The sequence below is a fragment of the Chanodichthys erythropterus genome, chromosome 21 (genome assembly GCF_024489055.1).
Source record: "Chanodichthys erythropterus isolate Z2021 chromosome 21, ASM2448905v1, whole genome shotgun sequence".
NCBI classification, from domain to species: Eukaryota; Metazoa; Chordata; class Actinopteri; order Cypriniformes; family Xenocyprididae; genus Chanodichthys; species Chanodichthys erythropterus.
In genome coordinates, this window is record NC_090241.1 from 7196078 (window position 1) to 7211184 (window position 15107).

Below are 15107 nucleotides of genomic sequence, written 5' to 3' on the forward strand. Positions count from 1 at the left end.
TTTTAGGATAAATGTTTATCCATTGATTTCCTCACTGACATTTTCATTGTTAACAAAATCCAAGATGTACCTCATGTCACAGCGAAGATAAAAACACCAAGTTTGAACGTATGCATAATGGTCTATCTTTGGTATTTATCGACTTTAATAATGTTTCTGTCACAATTAAACAAAGTTTTGGTAGACCAAGGATATAAATTAATATTAGCAGGGCTTTAATAATCTTGGCCGCACAGCGCCCCCTGTTGCCATATATATAAATAAATGTACTTATCCATTCAAAGGTTCGACTTCTCTTTAGCTGGAGATAGAAATAAATCGGTAGATATGTAGTTATCTGGTTTATATATAGAAACATCGACACAAAACCTCTGTTATTTTATCTCGGAGCCATTCACTTACTGCTATTGAACTTGTAAATGGCTTATTCATAAGTTTCCATAGAACTCAAATGAAACACCAACAATGCAAAGGCAGTGTCAATTTTTACAATTAATGATGACAATCTTTAAAAAAAATTATATTCAAAGTTATGTTTTATTTCATTAGTTGTAAAATAGTCCCATATGATGGTTCTTACTACAAAAACAAGATTGTGTCAATTTCAAACCTTCGGCCTCCTCTCCCACATAAACCTGTACAATCTGGAAACAGAACAAAAAGTCACAATAACCAACATTTCAAATGATCTACTGAGCCAACCTCAAATAATAGGACTGATCCAGAAATGCTCTAGAGCTGCTTCTCATTGCCGCTCTTGAAATAACTGCAGACAGGCTTGTAAAATAATGCCTGGAAAGCTTCTCAATCCAGTCCGAGCTTAGTTTTGACCTGAATACTCAGTCAAACACTCTATTGCTTTGTAGAAGTAAAGATAAAGTGATAATGTGTTGGCCCTTGGCAAGTGGAAGTGATAACCCTCTTCAGTTGGTAGAAGTAGCTTTAGTGTATTTTGGACCAGACCTTTAACCAAACCCCTAATAAATCTGAATTTTTAATATCAACTTGAATTAATACAAATTAAAATTTGTTTGGAAAATCTCCCTGCACCAACAAAAGATAATTAGACACACCAAAACGTGAATAAAAGGAAATGGGCAAGAACAAAGTATGATCAAAAAAATTCCCTAACGTTTAAGAGTCATCTTCAGATGCACATACTAAACATGACACTTGTGGAAATGGATGGCAGTAAGAGAAGAGACGTGATTTTTCCCTGTTATGAAACACTATAGCTTCACAAGACTGGAGTGCTTAGGAATTCTGTACATTGAATTCGAATTCTAATGCCCCAGTAAGTCATGAAATTCTCCATGGATGCGTTCTCGATCCTAATAGTACAAAACTACTTCTCAGATAAGGGAGACTTTGTTTTATCTTAGGAACCCTGAGAAATAGCTGCAAATCGAGTTAGTTCCTTTCTCCAAACCACTTAATCTAATCTCGTGTAATGCAGTTTCAAATTAACCTTTGGGCCAATCGAAGCATTTCAAACAGTCAACAGTACTTGTGAAAAACGCAACTCTACAAAAGAATTGCGAATCTTTTTTAATTACATTTTGAAAAAGGCATAGCGTTCCAGTTGAAATGTAAATCGAGTGCTTCAAAAGAGTAAATAGATTCATTATGAAAGTACAAATTTGTTGCACTCGCTTGGAGTCCAAATCTAAATGACATTTCTTCGTTACAGGGGAAGGCGAAAATGTTTAAACAAGGCTTTAACACAGACTCTTGATCAAATGTTTGATAAAGAAGAGGTTAAAACAGTAGGGCGAGAGTGAAATGTTGAAGTTTTTGCTCTTCGGGGGTTTCGTGAGAGGGTGGAGTTGTGTCGCCTCTATTTGGCCGTAACTTCATTCTCAGCTGGTTGGCCTGTAGCAGTCTCTGCAGTTTTAGAGGCCTGTAACAGACAGACAAGTGAATGAAGACAATTGACTGATGATATTCAATTATGTAAACTAGCCAAAAAGGTTACAGCGCACCCATAAAATTCAAATAGCTTTATACACGCATGGCTGTCATTCCTTTGAGCAAGCTGACGCAGACTTTTTCATATAATTGATATGAATGGGGACAGTCAGCGTCGTAATGACAAAAGCATCATAAAGGCTAAAGGCCAGTTCACCAAGGATAACAACTGTAACGATAAGCTATAAAGATATAAAGTTTTAATAATCATTCTAATTCTATGAGAATAAGGAAGTCCATGCCACAGCTAGAACAATAACAACACAGAGGAATGATTTTGTTGGAATCGAATCACATTAGCATAGAATATGCCACCGCCACGTAGGGCTGGGCGATATATCGCATGCGATTGTCACGCGCATTTTGTCAGTAAAGCCGGCTCCCTGATTACCGCTAAATCGCCATCACCTGCTTTCAAATGGAGTGGCATTTAATAGACAGAGTCATGGTTCACTGACAAGCTACGCAATATCGCGTTCAATGTACAATCGCATGCAATATATCGCCCAGCCCTACCGCCACGTTTACATGACCTCCACTGCAGTTTGCGTTTTTTATAGAAATAAAAACCATTTAATTCAGTTGGATAACGGTCTCTTCAATTGTAAACATGTGCTCTGCTCATCCAGCATGAGCTGCAGAGTCGCACACAGTGCAGCAGGAATCAGTTCACTGATCATGTGACGAAAGTAACCAGACGCGATGCTGTAAGATTCCAGCGACGAGCAATTTGACTGTCCACACTAGACGTGACGCGACATTGAGAAGCGATAAAAATCAATCAAAAACCACAGCCAATCAGAAGAGAGTGTGGGTGGGCTCTCTCAGCAAGAGCACAGCAGACACAATGAAATGGGCAAGTACATATCAAAAATTTAAACACTGTTTAAAGTACATCCTGAGTGACTAAACCAATCTTTGTCATAGAATACACTTGTTTGTTCGCATTGAGTTGACAGTTTGAACGTTCCTGTGTCCATTTATTTATTTTCAAGATCTCTTGGTGAGCCAATGTTGTTTTCATTACAGCTAAAATGCTGGGAGCACAAAATGATATTCAAACTCACATTAGACGCTTTTAACATTAAATAAAGCACATAAACAGTACCTGATATTATCATTGCCATACTTTGTGTTGCTGTTCCAGCCGCAATGTCGCGGAGAAATAGAAACAGTTTCTAATATTCGTGTGTCGCCATCGCGGCTGGTTAAGACAAAAACTCAAATTAACATGGAAAAGATCCTTTTATCACGTGTCACGGCGCGTCTGGTTAGGACACAGTGTAACGCGAGATGACTGACAAGACCATGGCGGATAATTCGTTGCGCAACAGAGCCTAAGCATCTGATAAATGTCTAATCTTAAAATCATCTTTAAAATGTTTGTTTTGTTCCTCTAAGCTTCCATATCATTGTTGTATAGCTTCTAAAGCTTTGTAATATGTAACACGAGACATCTGGACTACCTTTAAGGAAATTTAATGGTGCATTTTCAAAGCATCTGTCCCCATTCAGTTTTCATTGTATGGAAAAGAGCATTCAGGACATTTTACTAAGCTTCTCATTTTGTCTTTGATAGAAGAAACATATATGTTTGGAAACAACATGAGGCCTCACCTTCTTTTTCTTCTTCTTCTGTGCTTTGCGACTTGCAGAACTCTGGATCAGAGACTGAAAATGACAGAAGAAACCAAAACATCAAGGTAGGAGAAACCCGTTTAATGTAAATTTAAACAGAATAAATGGTCTAACATACCTTCAGTTCAGGATCTTGAACATCATGTTCAGACTTGTAGAGTTCTGCTTCAAATGGTCCACTAGTGATTCTCAGGGGCCCATTGGCCATCAGCAGCACTGTGAACTTAAACTGAGCAACAAATTCACCTAAATAAAAAGAAACAGGTGGAAAGAGAGATTTACCATTTGAGCAGCTAAAGAAAGAGGTCAAAGCAGGAAAAAATGGTGCAATGATAATGAGACTGACCTTCTTTCTCATTCAGTACACTAAAAGGCTGCAGAAGCTCATGTTTGGCACACTCCACCACTCCCAAACGAGCTTTCCCTTCATCCTCAAACGCCCTGTGGGACACATAGAAGACATTACTAAGTCATTCTCCTAGCATTTTCATGTGGCAATACAAATATAGAGCATGTTATCAAAAACTCGACAACACTGTTCCGGCAAGTTCTCACAGCGTCCACATCCTTCTAGTCAAACTGTACATCAAAATAGAGGAACAGAATACCTAATGCAGATACACCTCTTTGCTAGCAACATGATTAGCCAAGTAAGAACTAAAGGACTGAAAAATGGTGTTGCCCACCTAAGAGTGAAGGGCATGGCGTCAAAACGTCTCTCCACCTCACTGAAGAACATTCTGGAGGTCTTCATCTTCAGCCCATACTGCTTACTGGGGTCCCGTTTGTAGATGGTTGTCCTCAGGCCTCCATCTCTTGCCTATGGGATAGATCATACAGGCTAAATGTCCATTTGTCTCCATTGTATTAGAATCTCAAATATATGGGATTACAATCAAGCAGAACAGATTCACAGTGGCAGGTGTCAATCATAAAGTGTGGGTATCACTTACCTTCCCCTCTCCTGTGCTGATCAGCACGTCCACGGCATAAACTTCATGAACCTCAAACTCTGCCTTCTCATGGTCCTTCCTGTTATGAGACAAAGTCAAACATGTTCTTAATATTTAATATGTTGCCATGTGGTAGCTAGGGTGATTGTTTGCTTTCAAGTCAAAAGAGCCTACCTAGCCCAAAACTTTGTTCACAAGATATCATCCAACAGGCAAAGATCTTACAGTTAAACAGCCATTTTTATTAATACTAAAATTCATATCCCACCTTTACAAGCTGATACTCCAAATAAACCATTTGTTAATCAATTTCCCCAAAAAGTTTAAACACTATGGCTCTGTGGTGGCATAAACACTTGCTTATTTGAAATCAAGGAACAATACTGTGTTTTGTTTATACCGTTGTTGATCTGAAGGGTTCTGGATAATGGTCTTCTCTCCATCAATAACATGTTGCTTTAGTTGATGAGATAGCATACCTACACATGAACAAAAGAGAAAAACTGAATAAGGACACATGCTTCTTTGAACAATGGGCAGATCACAGACAGACTTTCCAATTGGCATCTGCAGGTACTTTGGATGTTTTGTGTGATTAAATATGTTTAACGGGTTAGTTAAAAAACAAAAATGAAATGTTTGAAATTCCATTTATTATATTTGATGTGCTCTATGTGTATGTGTGTGTTCATCAAAGTTTCTCTGTGAATAATAGCCAAAATTAAAAATGTTAATCATATAAAGCAATTGTATCCGTTCAGAAGACATGGATTAAACCAGTTGATTCATATGGCTTACTTTTTTTATATCTCTTTATGTACTTTTTGAAGCATCAAAGTTATGGATGTGCGGACAAGGAGAGAAATCTCAGGTTTCATTAATGCTGGGTTCAGACTACACAATATCAGGTAGAAATTGGCACGATTCGTTTGACGTAGGATGTTGTGCTGATTCGTAAACAACAATGGGCATCGAGACGCTAAAAATCAATCATTTTATCTCTTATAGTGTGTCATAGTGGAAGACAACTGACGCCGCGTCTGCATTTAAAGCAACACCATGGAACATTTGCTTACGGTTCCCCCATGTGGTTGATAAGCGCAATTGTCTTTTACCAGTGCCGTAAATACTATCGTTGTATAAGCTTCCCCGTAGGCAGCACAATACACTTGAATTTGTTGACTAAGATGACGGAACAGGCGAATGCAGAAACCTCGTTTGGAAACCATGTCCACCGACCAGGCAAAGTAGCCCGTGTTACACTATGTTCTACAAATATCATTACATAGTTATATTTATTGTTACTCCAGAATTGAAAAGAACGTTTGTATGTTAGCCTAGTTTTTTTGTTCGCATAGTTCGTATGTAGCATTGTTTGCAAAGGGTGTAATATGTATAATAGAATAAAATGTTGTCCGCATGGCAACAATACTCTTGCCTATATGATGTTTCCTTGAGGGACAGATACCACGACAGATAAATGCTGGCGAGTAACCCGGTGAGTACTGGAATTAGCATTAAACTAACACACCACTTTGGTAACTAATGTTTGTTTACGCTCATGTTTTTGGAAGTCAGTCGCTAGGTACACATTCTCGATGACATTAAAGATGGCAAGCGATGATTGGTTGGGAAGCAATGTATAGTCTGACATGTTTCTTATCCACGAAACAAGAATTTAGGAGTCAAAACTGCATACTCTGACACTGTGACAGTGTCATAACAGATGAAAATATTGTGCAGTCTGAACCGGGCATTAAAATATTTTCATTTGTGTTTCAAAGATTAAGTCTTATTGGAAGGGAATGACATGAGGGTGGTTAAATGAGGACAAAATTATTTTCATTTTTGGGAGAAGTTTCTTTTTAAAGCAAATATCAGACATCACTACAATCCCTTTTTGAACAAGTAATTTGTTCTCACTCTCAGTTTTGCTGAATAATGAGTTTACTCAGATTAAGCACACCTTCAAAGTCCACAATACAAACCTCTCTCTGAGCGGATAATGTTTTAATTGTGGTTGGGCTGTCCCAAATGAAATAACAGCCATAACTCACCCTCAATTGGATTGCACTTGAATGACTGGGCAATCTTGTTCCAGGCCTCAGTTACTTGAGTGTTCTTCAAAGGTAAATGGGGCGGATGGAGAAGATAAAAGACTTTGCATGAGAAACAGACCATTGCTATATTTAAACATAAGACATACTGCCTTATTCTCTACAATCTTGTGTTGAGGAGCTGGCAGCTAATGGTCTCAGATGTTAAAGAGTTTCAACCTTATTTATTTTCCACTTTAATTTGTGTGAAGTATGTACTAACCTGGTTGCCTGGTTTGACGAGACGCAAAGCTGCTTCTGCACACAGGTGTGCTGCTTTGATGACATCAGCTTTCCTTCCGGTCACAGGTGCTTCCTAAAAGAAATCAAAATTGTATCACAAAATTAAGGAATAATGTACTGTCAGCCAGAAAGTCATTTGTTTTGTGTTGAGGTTTATGTTGCTTTTATCACAAGACTTATTACATGGACATGAAATTTTGATTTAATTATTCTATTATGTAGTAGAGGAAACAGAACTGGGTAGATTACTTATGAATTGTAATCAGTTACTGATTACAAATTACATGACAAAATTTGTAATCAGTAATATAATCTCATAGATTATCCCAACACATTTTTGGTAACGTACTCTGACTACTTTTGAATTACATTTAGATTACTTTTGTGCTAACCCTTATTTGATGTCGCAACTATTGTAGGATAATCTTGTACCATTTTAACAGAAAGAAAAAATATATTCCACAAAATATATTCACCAACAAGAGCCTCAACAGATTCTTTTTAAACTGCAATGTATGGACAGTTAATACTTCAAAATACTAACACTAATGTACCTGTTAGTGTTTGCTGATAGTAACACTGAATAAAATTTTAAAACATATTTACTTAAAATTAAGTAAATTTAGATAACAGCAACATTACAAATACAAATATTGAAAAACATGAAATTCACAGCAATATCACTGCTACATCAAATATTTCATCTATATTTCATATATTATTATTATTATTATTATTTAATATATATTTCATCTATATTTCCCCAACCCGGCGGAAAAACTCACAAACGTATATAAGCGGCAGGTTTATTATGAAAAAAATATAAACATTAAAAAAAAGAAAAATTAGGAGAATCAATGAATTGTGAGCAACTAACTGCCATTGTGTAAATAATATGTAATCATGTAATCCATTAAAAACTGTAAGTCTGTAAAACTGTAGTCTGATTACGAGTATTTTAAAAAGTAGTTTACTCTTACGAGTATTTTAAAAAGTAGTTTACTCTAATTACAAGTACTTGATCTTTGGAATCTGAATACATAATCCAGATTACATGTAATCCGTTACTACCCAGCTCTGCAGACCAATATGAGTGAAATAAACTAGCATATTGATGAAAGAAATTGTTTGCCTGGGAAGGGAAACAATTTCAAAAGGGTTTAAAAAGGGTTTTACAAAACTTTCTGACCATTAAGTGATTGACCAATCAGAAATATTCCAGTGAGGCATGTAATAAAACTTTATAATTGCACTTTAGGTGTCCATACAGTTATGAAGATTTATAAAATGTAAAATGTAATAACAGTGGGGAAAAAGTATATATGCGTGCACACACACCTTAGTAGCACCAATAACAAAGCTATGGGCCACGTTGGAGATGAAGCCATCAACATGTACTCCTAAATCACTGTTGAGAGAAATAAAGAGAAGTTTATAAGGGAACAGAAATATAGACATAAACAGGGAAACCTAAGCAAAGCCATTAAACTCCTATGTGTTTTCAGAGAGCATCCAAAAAACGGACCCTTTTCACAGATGTGATGATGCGTTTCTACAGTTATTAACAACATAAATCTAGCTACGTTTATTTTTTTATTTTTTAAATATAATGTTCATTTATAACACAATACTGTGTTTTATTACCTTGGCCTTAAGCTTCAGAAAACTAGTTAATAGTGCTGTGTTAAAACTAGTTATGGGACTGATGGCAAATTTGATTTCTTTCTCACTTCTGACCACTGCAATCGATCTCTCAATATTTTTTTCCTATTTTGGAAAGCCACAGAAATGCTATTGTGGATTTTTTTACAGTTTTACAGGATTATCTACAGTTAAAGAAATCCTAATATTACAATCCATAAAAAATGATGTGTAATAAAGTGAAATGAGACAGAAAAGTATTGAACACGCTAACTGAAATTGTATTTAATACTTGGTGGAAAAGCCTTTGTTTGCAATGACAGCTTCAAGATTAACAAACTAATCGCTCACAGTGCTCAGGTGGGATATGGGTCCAATCTTCTAAACAGACTGTCTTTAAATCTTGAATATTCCTGGGAGCCCTGGGTTTAAGTCTGGTGAATGACTGGGTCATTCAAAACAACTTTATTTTCTTCCTCTGGAACCAATTCAGAGTCTCCTTTGCAGTATGTTTTGAATTGTTGTCCGTGCCATTTCTTTATTTCTATTCTTTCTATTAGTTGGATTTTTGTCTCATCTGATCAGATTACATTCTCCCAGTAATTCACAGGCTTTTCCAAATTTTGTCTAGCAAACTTCAAATGAGCTTCAACATGCCTTTTCTTCAATAATGGGGTGAGCATGCATGGAGGCTGTGGCTGTGGAGTGCATTGCCTATAGTTTTCTTTTTGACAACTGTACCTGCTGCCTCCAAGTCTTTCTGGAGCTTTCCGAGTGGTCCTTGGCTCTTAGGCTACTCTTCTGACTAACCTTCTGACTCCCTGATCAGAAATTTTGCAAGGAGATCCTGTGCATGGCTGGTTGATAATGGAATATTGTTTTTTCCACTTGCAGATAATGGCCCCAAATGGTGCTTACAGGAACATTTAGGAGTTGTGAAATCCGTCAGTAACCAGTTCCGCTGTTGTCTTTTTCTAACCTATCAACATGCACTAACCCAGCTGATTCTAATTTGCACAGGTAGGAGGTAGAACTACTTAGCGAAATCTGCTGCGGTCTTGTCTTTCCTGCCTTGGTGTACTGCTTTTTCTAAGTGTGTTAAATACGTTTTCCATGAGTCATTCCACTTTACTAAATATAACGTTTTTATGGATTGTAATAGATTTCTTTATCTGTGTGATTTCTAGAGTTAATACCAGTGTCTGGTCAAAATTTTATGTGAATTGCTGCATTGGAACCGTGGAACTGTGTGAATACTTATTTCCCCCACTGTAGAAGTTTAATCAACTATGATGACTTCCGCTTCTGAGAAGCCTGGAAATGTGAAAAGGGTCCATTGCAAAACTTTGAGCATCTCCAAATGAATAAAATAAAAAAGGCAATTTTTAAAAAAGGACAATATACTCAATATGTCCTGCTCTAATAGGAAATACATTTACACAGAAAATGACATGTTCTCTAAAAGAGATTTTATAATTGTATTGCAGAATCTACATAAAAACACTTTGTTAAAAATTGTTAAGCGTGACATTAACGTGCAAAGTGAATCACAAAAAACAAGGAAACAAGCAGGAAGACACAATTGGAAGGGGTAGAGAAGGCACTGGGATGTCACTGGGGGATAGAGTGGAGAACACTGCAGACAAGGTGGACCAAGAAGGAAAAGGAGAGGAAGGAAGAGACATGGGGAGGTTAGACAGATGCAGACAAACTGGAGAGGGATTTTGCCTACATTTTGACCAAATCTCCATCTTTCATCGTGTAGTCTGGGTCGCTCTTCAGGGGAGAGAAGTGGCAGACACAGTTATTGACTGACACACTGGTGGGGAACGCAATGCCTGCAAGAAAGGACAACCACCAATCCTCAACAAATAAACCTTCTGCATAATTTGTGAGGAGAGATATTTCAAATTAGACTTGCAGATTTCTCTGGAGGAGATTAAACCTGAAGCGATATAGTCTGAATGGGCTCAATAGGACACCTCTTAATAAAAGCCCACTCACTCTCTTATGCAACCACAAGCATTTAGCCAGGTCTACCTTTCTGTCTCACCTTTCTTCATGTCTTTCTCCTTCTTAAAGATCTTCCCAGTCTCTGCCATGATGAAAGCATCTCCTTTCTCACAGAGGCTGAGAACTGATACTCCTGGTTTGGCTGCCTCGATGACCACCCTCAACGCCTCTAAAGAGAGAACACAAAAATAGAGACTAAAGGTGTGGTTCACAAATTTCGGGGGGAAAAAAAGTTAATTGTCTTTTGTCAATAGTGTACCAATTTATGAAGCATAGCTCACAAAGAAGTCCATTTCAAACCAAGCAGCTTTCTGTTGGTCAATGTGGCGAATCCGTGCATCTAAACTGAACCTGCAGCAAAATTTGCATGGGGAAATCTTTCGCTCTCACGCGAAATTCCCAATAGTGTGGATTCCTATTGAAATGGCTGGATTCCGTCCAAGAAAATGCAAATTTCACAAGTTTGGTGAATATATCGTATCATGTTAATAGACGATTATGTCGCCACGGTGTGATTTCTTAGCTGAATTAAAATTAAAAACTTTAAAAGGTGCTGTATGTAACTTTTTGACTGTACTAAAGCATAAAAATAGCATAATATGTTTGCAGATATTTAGGAAACATGCTTGTTTCTCTGAAAAACAATGCTACAGCCAGTGTCAAACTGTCTGTTTTTGTTTTGGTCTGTGTGATCCCGCCCACTGCCAATTTACCCAATAGTATTTCGACACCCCAGGTTGCCCGTTGATGGAAAACACAGTGTATTGCAGCCTTGGAAGCCAGCAAACAAACTGGGTCAGAGATCACAGATTCTACCCAACCTAAAAAGCCTTGGCATCCATCTAAAAATCTCTATGAACGAGAGCATATTAAAATGCGGAAAAATCAACTAATCAACTTGATGAAGTCTCTTCGCTTTCCATTGTCAATTGTGCTCACTCCTGTTACGTGTTCTCAAACTGGCAACCCATGCGAGTGTCAAGTCTGACGAGGTGGCGGCGGGGGAAACGATTCTCAAATATTTTGAATTTGGACTGCAATACCCATTTCAACCACTAGCTGTCAATATTACATACGGTACCTTTAAATCTGCAGAATTGCAGTAAAACCTTTTTTTTTTTTTTTTACATTCTAGATGCATTATTTGTTGAATTATTTAAAAAAAAAAAAAATGCAACAGAGTGCGGCACCATATTACGATGATTGCATTGTCCATAGAATATAATTTTGCATGCACAAAGTGTAGTGTGTGTGACCACAACATTAATCGCAATGTAAAAAGCTAAATGATGAATCAATCTTCTTCTGGTCTCACATCTGACAAATTTGCAGGTCAAAAAGAGTTCACCAAACTTGAACTTTCGAACGCAATGAAATGCCAAACTTCTTCGCATGAGCTTTAGTTTTGGCCTCCAGCATTTGCATTCGAATCAATGGTTCGGATCCCGTAAACGAAGCATCGTTTACTGAAATCATGTGATTTTGGTGCTCCGAACATAAATGGAGCTTCAAAGCAGTGTTCTGAAATCGCCCATCACTAGATATTGTTGATAAGTCGTTATTTTGTTTTTATGGCACACAAAAAGTATTCTTGTTGCTTTATAAAATTAAGGTTGAACCACTGTACTCACATTATCTGTTTTATATACACCTTTAGTACCTTTATGGATCGAGAGGTTCAGTGATATTGCTGGTAAAGTGGCAATAGAGCCCTCACTGAGCCATCGGATTTCATCAGAAATATCTTAATTTGTGCTCCGAAGATGAACAAAGGTCTTACGGGTGTGGAACAACATGAGGGTGAGTAATTAATGACGTTATTTTCATTTGGGTGAACTAACCCTTTAATACATTTCAACATCAGATGTTAAGGACATTTTTTATTTAACTAAAAAAAAAAAAAGAGTCCTGAAACAAAACCAACTGAGATCCACATTTAAAGGTGCGTTCACAATACACTTTTCATTCCATTTACTTCCATGCGTATGCATGCAAATGCAGGAGACAGAAAACACAAGATCATGCTAATTTCACCGCGTTTAAATGTTCAAGTTCAATTTCTCAACCGAACCTGAATGATGCGCGAGAACAAACCTCTTCCGGAAGCTCAAACGTGCTAACACATGAGAATGAACCTCGTTTGAGCTTTCGGAAGAGGTTTGTTCTTGTGCATCGAGCAGGTTCAGATGAGCTTCTGTTTATGTTTGCTGATCAATGTTTATATGCAAATAAAAGCCTAAATTCAATCTGTTCATCATATAAAGTGATCGTGTCTCTTCCGAAAATTTGGACTAAACCACTCAATTCATGTGGATTAGTTTTACGATCTCTTTATGAACTTTTTGAAGCATCAAAGTTTCAGTTGCGTAGCTGTCCATGAAGGGACTAAAAGCTCTCAGATTTCAACCAAAAGATCTTCATTTGTGTTCCGAAGATGAACGAAAGTCTTACGGGTTTGGAATGAAATGAGGGTGAGTAAATGATGACAGAATTTTCATTTTTAAGTGAACTAACCCTTTAATACAGAGAAGATATGCGGATAACAGGTGTTTGAGCTAATATGATGGAAGGAACTTCACAACACATCCTAATTTCATCTCAGAAAAGACGACAAACATGGCAAAACTTCAAATCATTGAGTCATCAATGGAGCTCAAAGAGTAGTGCACTACCATTCAAGTTCACTGTGAAAAAAAATACAATGACCTAGGACACCAACTGCACTGGACTGATAATATCAAAAGCCCGGTCATCAGCATCCCCTCAACATCTTCATGGTGTTCACTGCCTGTGTGAGCAATGCTGACAGATGGGATGTGAAAGCTCTCAAGACACTGTGATCTGCAATAGTAAGGCAGTAGTGGACATATCCATGTAGAGAGTTCACAAATAAGTCATGCCTTTGAGGACTAACCCCTACCAGCTGGCAGTGCCAGAGCCACAAGTGTCCACTGACATGCACTAAGGGCTAATGCTAGCTAGCATTAGCTCCAGAAAGGGTCCCTCCATACTGTAGGACTACAAAAAGTGTACAAGCTTTATAGACATGCACTGGAGGAACAGCCATGCATTTAAAACAAGTCTTAAGCGGCTGTATATTGCACAAGGTCAGAGCGCTGGGATTGGATGTCCCACGCTGCTCAGCTCGTCCTAACACATGGCATGCACGAGAGAGCAGCGTGGAGGCCCGTGTCACCGACTCAACACCTCCATCACTCAAACGTCAAACTCACGGTTGGCTATGTCACCGCCCATCTTGTATTTGGTCACGACCAAATCCTCGGCGATGGTTTGCTCTTGCTGTTCGTCGTCGGACATCGTTGTACCGGCTCTCAGACGTCTCTCTCTCTGTCAATATGTTGAGCGGACAGCAGAAATCAGTCACGCTACTACAGGCACAAGCGGCTCGCCGACCGTCACGCTCCGCCCACGGCCTCCACGCACAGCGTAGCCACGCCTACTACGCAGCCACATCAGAGGTGTCGTCATATACGATGGCGCCAAAAACCAACCGAGGCTTTTGGATATTTTCCATAAAGGGCACAATAGTAAAAAATAGTTTTTTTTTTGGTGATAGTTTTTTTTTTATAATATAGCATCTATCTGTGCACAATTCACAATTCACAGTAAGTTTTTAAACCTTTACTACACCTCTCAGCTAACATTGAAAGAAAAAGATAACTTACAAATAATAAATGGCAAAATATATAAAAGCAAATTATAACTTAAATAAAATTTTACTTTAGGGGGTTAATCAACATATGGCCTACTGCAAGTAATTTAGAGAGTTTTAAGACACTCTTTTTCAGTTGCTTCATGGATTGAAATAAAATGTTCAAATCATTTTTAAATTGCACAAAAAGCTAACAAATCTACATTTGTGTAAATAAAAATTACTTATAATTGAAATATTATAAACCATAAGTTGATAATTAATTAATTAATTTGTCAACACAAGAATAATTTTCTTTTCACTTGATAAATCTACTATAATATACAAAAATAAATCATAAAACTGGCTTTTATCTTTAAGAATATGCATTTTTTCTGTTGTAAATGACTTATCTGTGACCCTGGCTGGACCACAAAACCAGTCATAAGTCACACGGGTATATTTGTAGCAATAGCCAACAATACATTGTATGGGTCAAAATTATAGCTTTTTCTTTTATGCCAAAAATTATTAGATATTAAGAAAAAGATTATGTTCCATGAAGATATTTTGTAAAAAAAAAAAAAAAAAAAAAAAGGACAGTCATAAGGGTCAAGTTTTTGAAATTGAGATTTATACATCATCTGGAAGCTGTATAAATAAGCTGTCCATTGATGTATGGTTTATTAGGATAAACAAAGTCCTTAGCAATGCATATCCACTCACAAAAATAAATTTTTGATATATTTATGGTAGGAAATTTACAAAATATCTTCATGGAACATGATCTTTACTTAATATCATAATGATTTTTGCCATAAAAGATAATTGTTATATAATGTATTTTTGGCTATTGCTACAAATATGACTTATGACTGGTTTTGTGGTCCAGGGTCACAGATA

At 37.3% G+C, this 15107-nt stretch overlaps 1 protein-coding gene across 1 annotated transcript; it reads right to left on the reverse strand.

The window, feature by feature from the left end:
* Positions 1–531: 531 nt before the first annotated feature.
* pa2g4a (proliferation-associated 2G4, a) lies at positions 532–13996 on the reverse strand. Its single transcript, XM_067373176.1, has 13 exons — positions 13786–13996; positions 10593–10721; positions 10272–10377; positions 8237–8306; positions 6879–6971; positions 6617–6680; positions 4960–5038; positions 4560–4638; positions 4293–4426; positions 3953–4047; positions 3725–3852; positions 3586–3639; positions 532–1900 (listed from the first exon to the last, which is right to left on the reverse strand). The coding sequence occupies exons 1-13, from the start codon at positions 13868–13870 to the stop codon at positions 1838–1840; spliced, it is 1179 nt and encodes a 392-aa protein (XP_067229277.1). The 5' UTR covers positions 13871–13996; the 3' UTR covers positions 532–1837.
* Positions 13997–15107: the final 1111 nt, after the last annotated feature.

Bases quoted from the DNA above. Each gene is read 5' to 3' on its own strand.
- pa2g4a (XM_067373176.1), bottom strand. From the start codon at position 13,870: ATGTCCGACGACGAACAGCAAGAGCAAACCATCGCCGAGGATTTGGTC. The intron at 10,378-10,592 runs GTGAGACAGAAA...CCTTTCTTGCAG, and splicing joins GGAGAAAGACATGAAGAAAG to GCATTGCGTTCCCCACCAGT. The intron at 5,039-6,616 runs GTGAGTTATGGC...GTTCATGTGTAG, and splicing joins CAAGTGCAATCCAATTGAGG to GTATGCTATCTCATCAACTA.